The 12,056-nt window shown below is 42.9% G+C and overlaps 1 protein-coding gene across 2 annotated transcripts; it reads right to left on the bottom strand.

Annotated features, from left to right (window-relative positions):
• Positions 1–393: 393 nt before the first annotated feature.
• On the bottom strand, positions 394–11,466 carry RBM24 (RNA binding motif protein 24). Of its 2 annotated transcripts, XM_055705568.1 has the most exons (5): positions 10,882–11,466; positions 10,061–10,184; positions 8,927–8,981; positions 2,313–2,507; positions 394–1,687 (listed from the first exon to the last, which is right to left on the bottom strand). In XM_055705568.1, exons 1-5 carry the CDS (start codon positions 11,047–11,049, stop codon positions 1,666–1,668), a joined length of 564 nt encoding a protein of 187 aa, XP_055561543.1. In that variant the 5' UTR covers positions 11,050–11,466; the 3' UTR covers positions 394–1,665. The 2 variants fall into 2 exon arrangements, with proteins under 2 accessions (XP_055561543.1, XP_055561542.1); XM_055705567.1 differs by having other exon boundaries at positions 394–2,507.
• Positions 11,467–12,056: the final 590 nt, after the last annotated feature.

Consider the following 12,056-nt stretch of genomic DNA (forward strand, 5'->3'; position numbering starts at 1 on the left):
TATAATTGAACAGGGGAGGCTTTGGCTAAATAGAAGGGGAAAAAACCGCCACCACTATGGGGATAATTAGGCCGTGGAATAGATTACCCAGGGGGGTTGTACAGTCTTCACATGAAGGATTTTAAGAACTGACTGGACAAAACCATAAGTAACCTGGGACCTCCCAAAGTCCCTTCCGCTGAATGATTTTATGATAACTCTCAGGAGGGATCTTTTCCATCTTCTCTGTAGAATTTCTTCTGTGTAATATAGTTCATGTACGTATGTATGTAAAGCCAGTGCATATGCTGCTATTCACCCCACAGACCAAGGAAAATTATATAAAAGGCTGCCCCCCTAGTTTTAACTAAACAAGATTTGAGGCTATTTGAGCAAGAACATCACTAGACGGGATGCTACAACATTTTTTTAATTGTTTTAATACAAGTGAATAGATTAAGAGATCTGAAACGTTGTAAAGCAATATACATACCGAATAAATAATATGCACAGGAGAGTCATGTCTACATTATAACACTGGCTAGTATTCAGAATACTTAAAATAGATCCAGTGACATTGGATAAAGTCCATAAAAATGCTATCCTGTCTTCCCTTGTATGAAATTGTTCAAGTATAAAAAAATCCAATACAGTGTAAAATATTAAATTCCATTTCTGTCAAGAGTAAAAATTGCAAGTATTGTAGTTTCACAGGACAATGTAAAGCAGCATTTTCTAGCAAAGGGAAAAATAGTCAGTCTACATACAGATGAGTGAGAAAACGGCACTAATGTATTTGAGAGGTCTACATGAAAAAGTAGTAGAGGGAAAAGAATGAACTAGCAATGTTTTATGTAAAAACCTAAAAAAATGTTAATTTAAGAGTACCCTCATACAGTGCACATACTGAATTTAAATAAATCCAAGTCAACATCCTTAGTTAATTAGGTTAATATTTAATATGCTACATCTAAGCCTACTAAATAATTTATGCCATGAGATGAATACATAATTTTACAGTGTCACATCTAAAGTCGCTTTCTTTAGAGCGCAGCATAGTAAAACTTTCAAAATAAATATTTCTTTTTAAATAGCATAACAATTAAGGCACAGTATAAATCACATACCATTAACCCTTCAAGAACTGCAGTCTTGGTAACAAAAGTCGCCTTGTGTACTGTATGTTTGCTAATAAATATTTTAAATATAATCCTGAAATAGATATTAAAATTGTACAAATGGTTTCAGAAAAGAAAATTCCCTTAAAACAGTTCTTAAAGGTTTTAATTCATTAAGCTTCTTCCTGCCTTTATTCACAAGTTACGAATAGATGCAATAAATAGAAAGAGAAGGCTGTCGTAGTAAAGGGCTGATCCTATTTTAGAATCAGAATAGCTGACACCAGCAGTTAAAGTTTCCCAAAAGTGAAACGGGATGGGGCGAGGGATTAGGATGTGACAAGCTCATCACATGAGCACAAGTGATGTGTTCTGTCCAGAACTGTCTGTGTTATTGATTGTCTCTACAGCTGTTGCACCCCTTACTTCCACATCACTTGCTCCATAGTTCCACTCATCCAGAGGACAGAGAAGAAAATAACTTTGGTGCCTGTCCGCCATCTTACTAGCCGGCCATCTTCCTTGGGTTGTTCGATGCCCATTAGTGAGACAGTGAGAAGGTACTATCTCATGAAGACAACTTCTGAAAGCTAGAAAGGACAATCAGTGCTTTAAGCTTGTATCCTCTTAAAATGGATAAAGATTACATATTGCTGACTCAGTTTTTTTTCCCTGGTTCAAACTTTTCAAATATCATTTTCTTACTTATAAAAGGCAGTTTTGCTTCCCTGATGCTGTAAAAAGTACACCTTTGCTTTTTTTGGTTCTTGTTTGTTTCTTTGAGAACATGAAGTCCCATTGCTACTCCTGCCACTCTTTCATGACAGCACAGTATTTTTTTCCCCCATTTTCTTCTGGCTCAATACTTGAAAGTAGACATGCCGCACTACCCCTCCCCTCTAACAACATGATTTGGATGCATACTGTATGAAGACAATGGAATAAAAATCTTTAGTTTCGCAATAGCATCGCTTTCCTTAAAGCTCCTTAGTTAATATCACTTGTCTCTGATTAACTACTTATACTGGAAGGCTGAAAAGAGGAAGAGAAAGAGCGAGCTTCCTTCAGGAGTCCATCTGCTATTGCATACGGTCTGTCTGCAGCTGTTGGGGCTGGTACTGGCCAAAAGCCGCAGCGGCCGCAGCAGCCGTCCCAGGCGCTGCGGCGGTGATGGGCTGCTGCACCGCGTAGCCGTAGCCCCCCGCCGCCACGTACCCGGCAGCGGCAGCCGGCGAGGCCGCGTACGGGTACTGCTCATAGGCGGCCGCAGCGGCGGAGTACTGCGCGTACGCGGCTCCGGTGTAATCGATGTAGGGCGTAGTGGAAGCAGCGGCGGCTGCAGGCTGAACGTGGGGAATTACCACTCCGGGCTGCACAAAAGCCTGTGGATAGACATAGTGAGCAGGTATCCTGTTGAAAGATGGGAGAGGGAGTTAGAGTTGGTACGCGAGTCAGCGCCTAAGCGTCATATCCATACTCCGAACTAAAACAAACTCAATTTAGTTGTTGTTATGTGCATAGGGTTGCCACAATAACTAGACTCAATGGACCAATTATCAGTTCACTGGCCCGAGGAGATGCATCGCTCCAAAGCACACAGCATTACAGCTGAGTTAAATAGAAGTGTTTAATGTTGCTTGAGGATATTATGTTTAATGCTATTAAAATCTTTAGCAGGACCAGGATTACTGGTGTCAGTTTTAAGACAACTCTAAAGGAGTAAGCTTAATTATTCCATCTGGAAAACCGTGGTATTTGGTTTTCAAATCACCTGTAAGTCATTTTTATTACCTTGCTTCTCACTTAACTACTCGACTCTTAGTAAAATTATTTCCTGTAATGCTTTTATTATTAGTAACTGAGCAGTTTGACAGCATCACTATAATGAGTTTGACAATAGCCAGTAAGGCAACAAAATGCTTGAACCCTGACTTTATGTAAAGTCTTCTCAGGGAGCGGGGCTGCGGGGAAGAGTGTATTGTGGCAACCCTACTTAAGTTGCTATGCAGACTCAGCACACATTAATTTCTCTGCAACCTCAGTCACCCTTATTAAAAATAAGAAAAAAAAAAACCAACACAGGCGACAAAGGAGTTTAAATAAAGTTCACAAGTGTGGTAAACACAGCAAGAATCACACTTTCCAAACGAACGATAGTGCAGCTCACTCCGTCACAAGAGGCCATTGAGGGGAAGCTACATAGATGCTATTAAAATCCATAACAGTGACTCCTAAGTACATGTGCATCACACTTTTATAAAAGTTTGTAAGGACACAAGGGTCAAACCTGTTTGATTATCAGGCCACTGATGTCCTGCTTTGTGCCAGCTTGTTTATTTCTATGCAAGACATACAGCATAGAGTTTTTTGGGAGGTGGGCATAGGATTAAGTCTAAATAGATCTGGTGCTTAACAAAAGCAAAAAATCAAATTTACAGCTTAAGAAATAACCATTCTGAACAGATCAGTACACACTTTCCCATCTTCTCCAAGTCACAAAACTTGCTTCCTTACTCAGCCCTTCAGTTTTGAAAATTGGTCATATCGTTGTCTTAGAACACAAGTATACATACAAGTTAATCTCATAGCTGTATTTTATCATATACTATGATTTTTTAAAATTAATCTACTCAATATAATTCTCATTTTACATTCATAACCCTGTCTGGCATCTGGATTTCCACAGAAAATTCCTTCATATATGCAACTCCTTTCCAGTCAGTGAATCTTTATAAATCCATGAAAAACTGCTTGTGCAGATTTACTACTATTTCACACTGAACTTTACCTTTACAGACAACTCTGAAGACTGCACCAACCTTTTAGCACACTGTAAGCCACAGATGCAAATTGCAACGGTAAAAACTGTCCTCTTTTCTCCAAATTCAAGGTTTAATGGAAAGGGGCTTTTTTTTGTTTGTTTCATTTTTCATTTAACTTCAAGATTTACTTAAGTGGTCAACAAAGAAACATTTCAATCAGAAGGGACATAGTCAACTAGATTAATAGCAAAACAGTTTAAAATAAGCGATTGTCAGGCTTTAGAACAGCCTAGTTTTCTTTTTAAGAAAAAAAGAGCTCAGTTGATTGAATAGGAATATTAGCAGAGAGAAATGTTCAGTTGCCGTGTTTAAGACATGAACACCACAATCATAAAAACCCAACATGTCAATGAAATTAATTTCCTATTATGTGAAGGGAGAAATGGAGAGGGGGAGGAAAAAAAAAAGAAGAGTGACAAATAGGGATTGGGAAGGGAAAGAAAACATAAAACAAAACCATAAGTTGGGTTTTTAACACTCACCTAATTTATGAAGTGATTAGCCAGAACTGCATTTGAAGCATACTTAAGCTGGCTCTGTGCATTTAAATATACATCATTACCTGAGCTCTCCATACAGAGTGGATGAGCATAAACAAGCATTTTGTATTGGTCACCAATCAAATACAATCCTAATAAATATAACACCACGTTTTTAAAGTATTAAGGAAAGAGGTATAAATCCAAATTTGAAGTCACCGACAGCCTCTTCTGCATCATTAAGAGTCTATTTAACACCACATCAGAGGAATCTTTACATACAGCGTTTATGAAAGAAAGTAATTCTAACAGAAGAGACGCTAAGCAAGCTTGTCTAGCTGCTTGTGTTGACTTGAACTGACGTTACTAAGATTTTTTAGAAGACATTAGGACACTCGGCCATATCCTTGAACAAGACAGAAAGATACATGTGCTCCCACTTAAAACGTGTGACTTGTTTTATTTAAGCCAAGAAACTAACAGGTGGTGAAGTTACGAAACATTATCTGTTTGCCACATCTTATCCTACAATAAACATAAACCCTGTGCAGGCTCCTCACCACCATGCCATTTCACACATGATGATTGACAGCATAAGCTGCAGTAGGGCTATTTTTGATCATCTGTCATGCTACAACTGTTTTGAGTCGAGTAAAATGGCTTTATATGGCCAAAGTAAACGTCTACCTACTGCAGAGGCCAGCACATGTAGATCTCAGCCATTCAGAACCCAACTGCTTTTAATGTTCTGCCAGGTCAAAAGCTGAGAAAGCAATTCCCAGTTACGCTGGATATCCTGAGTATCCTTAACTTTAAATAAAAGCTGCTGCTTTACTTCCGAGAGTAAGAGTGTGAGAATTATACATAGTTTAAGCTTTCTTTCCTGGCAGTAGTTTGTATTTTGGAATGCATGTTTACTGTTTTATGCTTTTGCAATAAAAGGGAAGCGACGTTTAACTTTAGCAGCAACTGCAGCTTGGGGATATTCAAAACCGAATGACATAACACCCCTGCCATGTGCCTTAAGACCTTCATCGTTGTTACAGAAGAATTCTACGAACAGAATTGTTTAAGTAAGACCTCAAAAATAATCCTATAAGCAATAATAAAGTGAAAGCTAATTGTTTCAAAGGAAAGAAAGGACTTTCTAGACTAATGCAGAGAGCTGTGGCATATAGAAATACAGCACTAGTAGCACATCATTGACCCTCAACATTAAATTATTGAGAAAGTAGATAGCCAACTTTGAACTAAATGTTTTGCTTTGGCCCTTGCATGGCATAATCTGGGTTTGTAAGCATAATTAAAGAGTAGATTTCCTTATAGCAGAAACAGGTTATGTAAACATCAAGATGTACAAGACCCTTAACATGCTTCCTTTTAAATTGGTATCTGATGCTGTTAAAAGGACATTTAGCATTCTGCAGGTTAATTTCTGACTGTTCTGGCTTCTTTTCCTCTTTCCAGATTATCCATAGTCTAGTATTATACAGGTCTTTTGATCATAAACTCAAGAGAGGGCTTTTCCTTCTCTCTGAAAAACATCAGAATTCCCTAACCCTTGGAAGATACTACCTGCTTGGTTATTATCAGCTAACCATTTGATAATGAACTTACTAGCTTTGGATTTAACTCTGGTCTTACTAAAAAGAAGAATGGGACTGTTCCCACCTTGATCAAGGTGCAAGTTCTAGACAGAAAATAAATAGGCAAAAAAAATCTTTCCAACAGAACAAGTCATGTCCTACACCAATACCTCTGTATAACCCCATATTTTCCCACCTATATTAAAGTAAAACTTATATAAGCAAAATGAGAAAAGCTATTTTAGGAGGCAAAGTCATCTTCCCTCTCCAAAAATTCCTACTGAATTCAAAGATATTTTTTTAATAAACAATCCTGACAATAGAGCTGTATAGATAACCAGTCCTGTGATCAAAAGCTTTCTACAAACACACCAACAGTAAGATAGATGCTGAATGTAAAGAGCAGGGAGAAATGTTATTTGGTGGATGAATTGATCTCTGCAGCACTGAATAAAGAAAAATGCCCAGCATTTTAAATGCTTCATGCATTGAAGCTAATCTAGTTTCTGGCTCCCTCCACCACAATAATGTTGTACTTAATTCAGAATATTGTACTTCTGCATCTTCTCAGTAAAAGTAATGTAACATAATCCAATTATTTTCAGTTTCTTGTTTGATACATGGGGAACCCTATCAAAACACTACTGCCCATAACAGAATATGGCAGCACCTCACTAATTAGCACTCCAGTAGGAAAAAAAAACCCCACCATCAACCCCAACATTAAATATTTGGAGCTTTTGTGTATGGATTAGCTGAGTATTGGTAGTGAATCACCGCTATGACCCACTTTACACAGCATATTAGTAAAGTGTACTTTTCAAAAGCCCAACTGCACAGGAGGAAGAAAGGCTTCAAGGTGATCATGTATTTCAGTACAATCCATGTAACGCTCTCCAAGAGTGAACTCTTCCATAAAAGTAGATTCATGTAAGCACTGAAACAACCCCTATTACTGTCAAGGAATATAGTGAGTGAAGATGCTCGTTCATCCTAGTGAATGCTGTTCTTCTTAATCTGAACTACATTCTTTAGAAAAGGTCCAGGTCACCGGAAATTTTGAGGAGGATGTAGGATTAGTTATCTCCTTGGTTTGCACATAGTAAAAGAAAGACAAAAGCCAAGGATTTAAAATGACCAATTTCATATATACATGACCCTGCAACCACCATTCCTTTTCTTCAGATTTATGTACATTGCATTAGAAATAAAACCCTATTCAGCCTGCTGAAGAATTTCCCTGACCTAAACAGTATATACATGATCTATTGTTGGCTCTGGGTAAGGAAAGCAAGAAAGAGCCCTACATTTGTACAGTCCTTTAAGCAAGTGATTGCCACAGGTTCTCCTTTTCTGTTGGGCTCAGCAAATAACTCAGTCTTTCCACGGCTGATCCTTGTGCAATCCACTGGTTCCTCTTTGCAGTAAGTGCTTTAACAGGTCTGGAGACAACAGGCTCCGCTTCCTGCCCACCTTAGCACAGGCATCCTCAACTTTTCACTGCATAGACACTGTCATCTCCTCACACTTCAGGGTAGTTGAACAAAATACAGTAGAGGAAAATCATAAGAAGGTAAAAAAAGAAAAAAAGAAGACGACACAAAGTTTTCCACAACCTCCCCATGTGTCTCAGAAGAATCAACACTCTCTTTTAAAAGCACGTGAAGTTTCTAGGAAAACCTTCCTACAGTTTTGAGGACAGGAACTGTTTCCTACCGTTTGGACATATCAAACTACTGAGAAGCTATCGTTGCTGAACAACAGATGTGTACAATATTCTAAAGCTATTCTAGCCAAATAAACAAAATAAATTTGTGACGCATTTTTCCTACTTCATTGTTAGCTTACTCATTAATTAGCAAAATGCATTATTTTGCAATGAGTGTCTCAGTCAGTGTGCATTAGTGAAGTGACACTGTATGGAAAGTTTAAAGCAGACTTCACCTCCTAATTATACGCCAATAAGAAGCAAGAGTTAGGTATACTCAAGTAAAGGAGAAATGTGCTATAGATTAAAGAAAAAAAATCTCAAATTAGAAAGCCCAAATGGACGCACATTGTTAATAAGGAGCTCCACACCCCTCCCAAGAACAAAATCCGCACCCCCTCCCAAATTATGAACATGCAAGCAATACGTTGATTTACTTAAAAATCAAGAAATCACACAATTTAGCACTCACTACAAAATATGGTTAAAAAAGTCACAGGCTACAGCTTGAAAGCAAGGAAAAAAAAAAAAGGCCCTTTGCTCCCCATGGCAAAGTCACTCCTCAACAACAAAAACAAAATTAAAAAGACCCCCCCCAAAAAACTTTCACTACAGCTCTTTCAATTAAATAAAAGCACACAGTTTAGCTATCAACACCACTTCATTACTGTAATAAATAAATAAATGAAAAAAGCACACGGAGGTCTATTGACTATATGAAAAAAAAACATACATGCATCGTTAATCACCATTTTAGCTTGTTTGTGTTTGAGTCTACTGGTTACAGAGTTTAATTCCAAACAGAACTATTCCACCTCTTATCATCATATCCTTCTGATCAGTTATCTTAACTGTAAACGATCCCTGTCAGATTAGAAAGAGATAAATAACATTGAGTCAAGCTGAAAAAAAAAAAGAGAAATGGGGCACAGCAATCTTGCATCAAGTCATACCTCCTTGTTTTATCATAGGGTCATATGGGACTGGACTGCTTAGGTGGAAGGGACACGTCCCACACAACTTGACTCAGCTGCAGCATTTAGAACATGACCGTCAAGGTGAGCACGTTTACGGGTATGCATTTATAAGTCTGAGGAGTTCAGCATTGCTGGTCAGTTTTAAGGATGCTACTGCAAGAGGCCTTCAAGGATCATACTTTTTCTTTCCTTTTTTTTTTTTTTAAAAAAAAAAAGATCTTTCCTCCCCTGTTTGAGGTCCCACTGAACAGACTTACCCAAAAGGCCTCTGTATGAGAGCTGGATGAAGCTGCTGGACACCAAAGGCAAAACCTACCAACAAAAACACATCACATTCTCTGTATGGGTGTTCTTTTGGCCACTTATTTATGCTATATATACACACGCACACAAAGAGTAACAGCCTTCACTAACAACCTCCAGTGATGATGCCTGAAAGGCTGTAGAACCAAAAATCAGAAAGCAAAATGTATCAATCCACACACACAAGTGCATACAGAACTTAAACCAGTAACGTGCATACTTTCCTAGAGATGTTTAGAAGAACATTTTCTAAACAATGAGCACAAAGTTCTCACACTTCATGTCATGTTCCACTCTCGTCCCTAACTTTAGCATCTGAAGGATTACATGGTACTTTCTACTCATCAGTGCATTTGCATACTTTCTACAGAGTTTAATATGAGCCACCTCTACTCATGAGGACTTAGCGTGGGGGCCAAATCCTCACTTTGTTTCTGTTCGTCAAGCGCCCAAGCATAAACCCCTCCTTTTCTTGATGGGCATTTAATTACTCAGACAGGTGTTCCTGAGGCGAAGCCCACGGGAATTCAGAGCAGCCTCCTTCAGAGCACAACCGTGTACACACTGCGCTTCTGTCGCTCTTGCTGCAAAGCGGCAGTTGGGGATGCGGCTGGGAGATCAGTTTGGCTCAGATGTGGTCTTAGGAAGAGCCATTTCATTTTAAAGTCTGCGTAATAGCTCCCATCTGCTTGAGGAGTTTGCATTGGGATATCGTTTGTATTAATAAGACTGCACACATTGGAAGCGATTCATTCCTAGGCCAATCTTTCCCTGCAACGCTACTGTAAATGGTCAGCGCCACCACATTCCCGGCAGTGGGAATAACCAGTGAAGTGTTGGAGCTGTGCAAGTCTTCCTGGGGAGCTGCAGAAATCTTATCTCTGATCGCTTTTGGGTTTTAAGTGAGGCACATGTACAGAATAGCCGGGCAGTTGCTACACGCTGCATTTAAAAATCACACCCAAGCACAGGCGGGCAGTGAGCATACTTCAGGAATGCACAGGGCAGCGCTGCCATTTCGAAAAGTTGTACTCTTTGCAGAAACCTGAGGTACAGAGAGAAAAAGCCATCCAGGGCCGCATCCTCACCTGGCTGCATTATCCGCGGCTTGGCGCCCAGGTAGGCCAGGTTCACGTTGGCTTTCCTGCCATCGATGATGGGGTTGGGGTCTTTACAAGCCCTTTCCGCGGCAGCTCTGTCAGCCATGGTGACCTTAACGGGGCGATGCTGCGCGTTAGATCCCTTCCCGTGGGCAGGGAGCGAAGCCTCTCGCCCCCGGCAGCCACCCAGCGGCGTGTGGCCCGGCCCGCCCCGCCGAGGAGCCGGCACCGGGGGCCGGGGCAGGGCGGGGGGCGCGGGCCGGGCTCCGCCGCCGCTGATAACCGCCGGCGCGGCCCTATCGGGGCGCAACAGGCGCGCTGGCAGCGCTGCGCGGACTGAGGCCATCCCCCCCCTCTCCTTTTTCAGTACCCCCTCGCCTCTGCCAACTGCCCAGCGGGGAGAGCGAAAGGGAAAGGAAAAAAAAAAAAAAGGAGGGAGGGGAAGGAGGAGAAAAAAGGAGGAATGAATAAAAAAGGAGGAATGAATAAAAAAGGAGGAATGAATAAAAAAGGAGGAATGAATAAAAAAGGAGGAATGAAAAAAAGGAGGAATAAAAAAAAAGGAGGAATAAAAAAAAAGGAGGAATAAAAAAAAAGGAGGAATAAAAAAAAAGGAGGAGTAATGAAAAAAGGAGAAATAATAAAAAAAGGAGGAATAATTAAAAAAGGAGGATTATTAATAAAAAAAAAAACCGCCCCCACAGCCGCCCCCCAGCTCGGGCTGCCTGGCTCCTTCCAGCGGCCCCCGCAGAAGTTTCCCCGCGACGCCGTCGCCCACCTGCCCCGGCCCGGCCGCCCCCGCCACTTACAAAGCCGTATCCCCGGGACTTGCCCGTCTGCCGGTCGGTGATGACCACCGCCTCCTCGATGTCCCCGAAGACCTCGAAGTACTTGCGCAGGCTGGAGTCGGTGGTGTGGTAGGGCAGCCCCCCGACGAAGATCTTGGTATACGTGGTGTCCTTCTGCGTCGTGTGCATCTTCCGCCCGGCCCTGCGCGCCGCGCCGCGCTCTGCACCCACGCGTGGCCGCCGGGGCGTGCGGGTCCTGGGCGGCGAGACCCGCTCCCAGGGTCAGCCCCGCTCCTTCCTCCTTCCTTAGTAGTACTATTATTATTTTTTCCTTCTCTCTGCCCCCCACCCCCGTTTCCCCCCCGCCACCCAGTTACAATGCAATTCCCTTTTGCCTCGGCAAACCCGGCTTCCTCCTCGTCAAGCGCGGCGCCCCGCAGCCCCCGGCGGCGCGGAGGTCGGTACCGGCGGGAGGGGCGGCCGGGCAGCGGCCAGCCTGGTGGCCGTGGCGCTGGCAACAGCAGCAGCTGCGAGAGGAGCGCAGGGCCTGGGCGCTAACAACTGAGTGGCCTCCCCCCCCCCTAAAAGCCACCGGGTCGGGCACTCTCGGTTCCTCCTCCTCCTCCTCCTCCTCCTCCTCCTCCTGGCAGGGGCGGGGACGGCGGCGGGGCGGACCCCGCGCCCGGCCGCGGCCCAGCCGGGGCTGACACACAGCTGTTGCCAACAGCTGGATGCCCCCCCCGTGCGGCGGGGAGCCGGCCGGCAAAGGGGCCGCTGCTTCACAAGTGCCCCGCGGGGGTCTCGCTGCCCTCCGAGTCAGGTGTGCCCCCGGGTGCAGGGGCTGCGGGGGGCACGGCTGCCCAGCCGGCCGCAGGGCACAGCCGGCTCGCTGGGGGCTGGTGGTCCTCACATGTTGCCACCCCTCCCTGAAGGCTCGTGGTGAAACCCCTGCCACCCTCACCGACCTCTCTCCCCCTGGCTACGCTGCCATTAGTATTGTGGTGGTGGTAGTGGTCGTGATTTTTTTTTTTTACTGGTTTGGACACAGGATGAAAAAACGTGGTAAAGCTGCTTCCCTTGTTTTTCTCTTGCTGCCTCTGCCCTGTGCTAGGACTGGGAAGGAGGCAGAGGAACAAAAAGAAAGGAACGTCTGTCTGACACGGAGAGGCAGAGGGCTGTGGGAGTTGGGGGGAAGG

Source organism: Falco cherrug, chromosome 3, assembly GCF_023634085.1.
Source record: "Falco cherrug isolate bFalChe1 chromosome 3, bFalChe1.pri, whole genome shotgun sequence".
Classification (NCBI taxonomy): Eukaryota; Metazoa; Chordata; class Aves; order Falconiformes; family Falconidae; genus Falco; species Falco cherrug.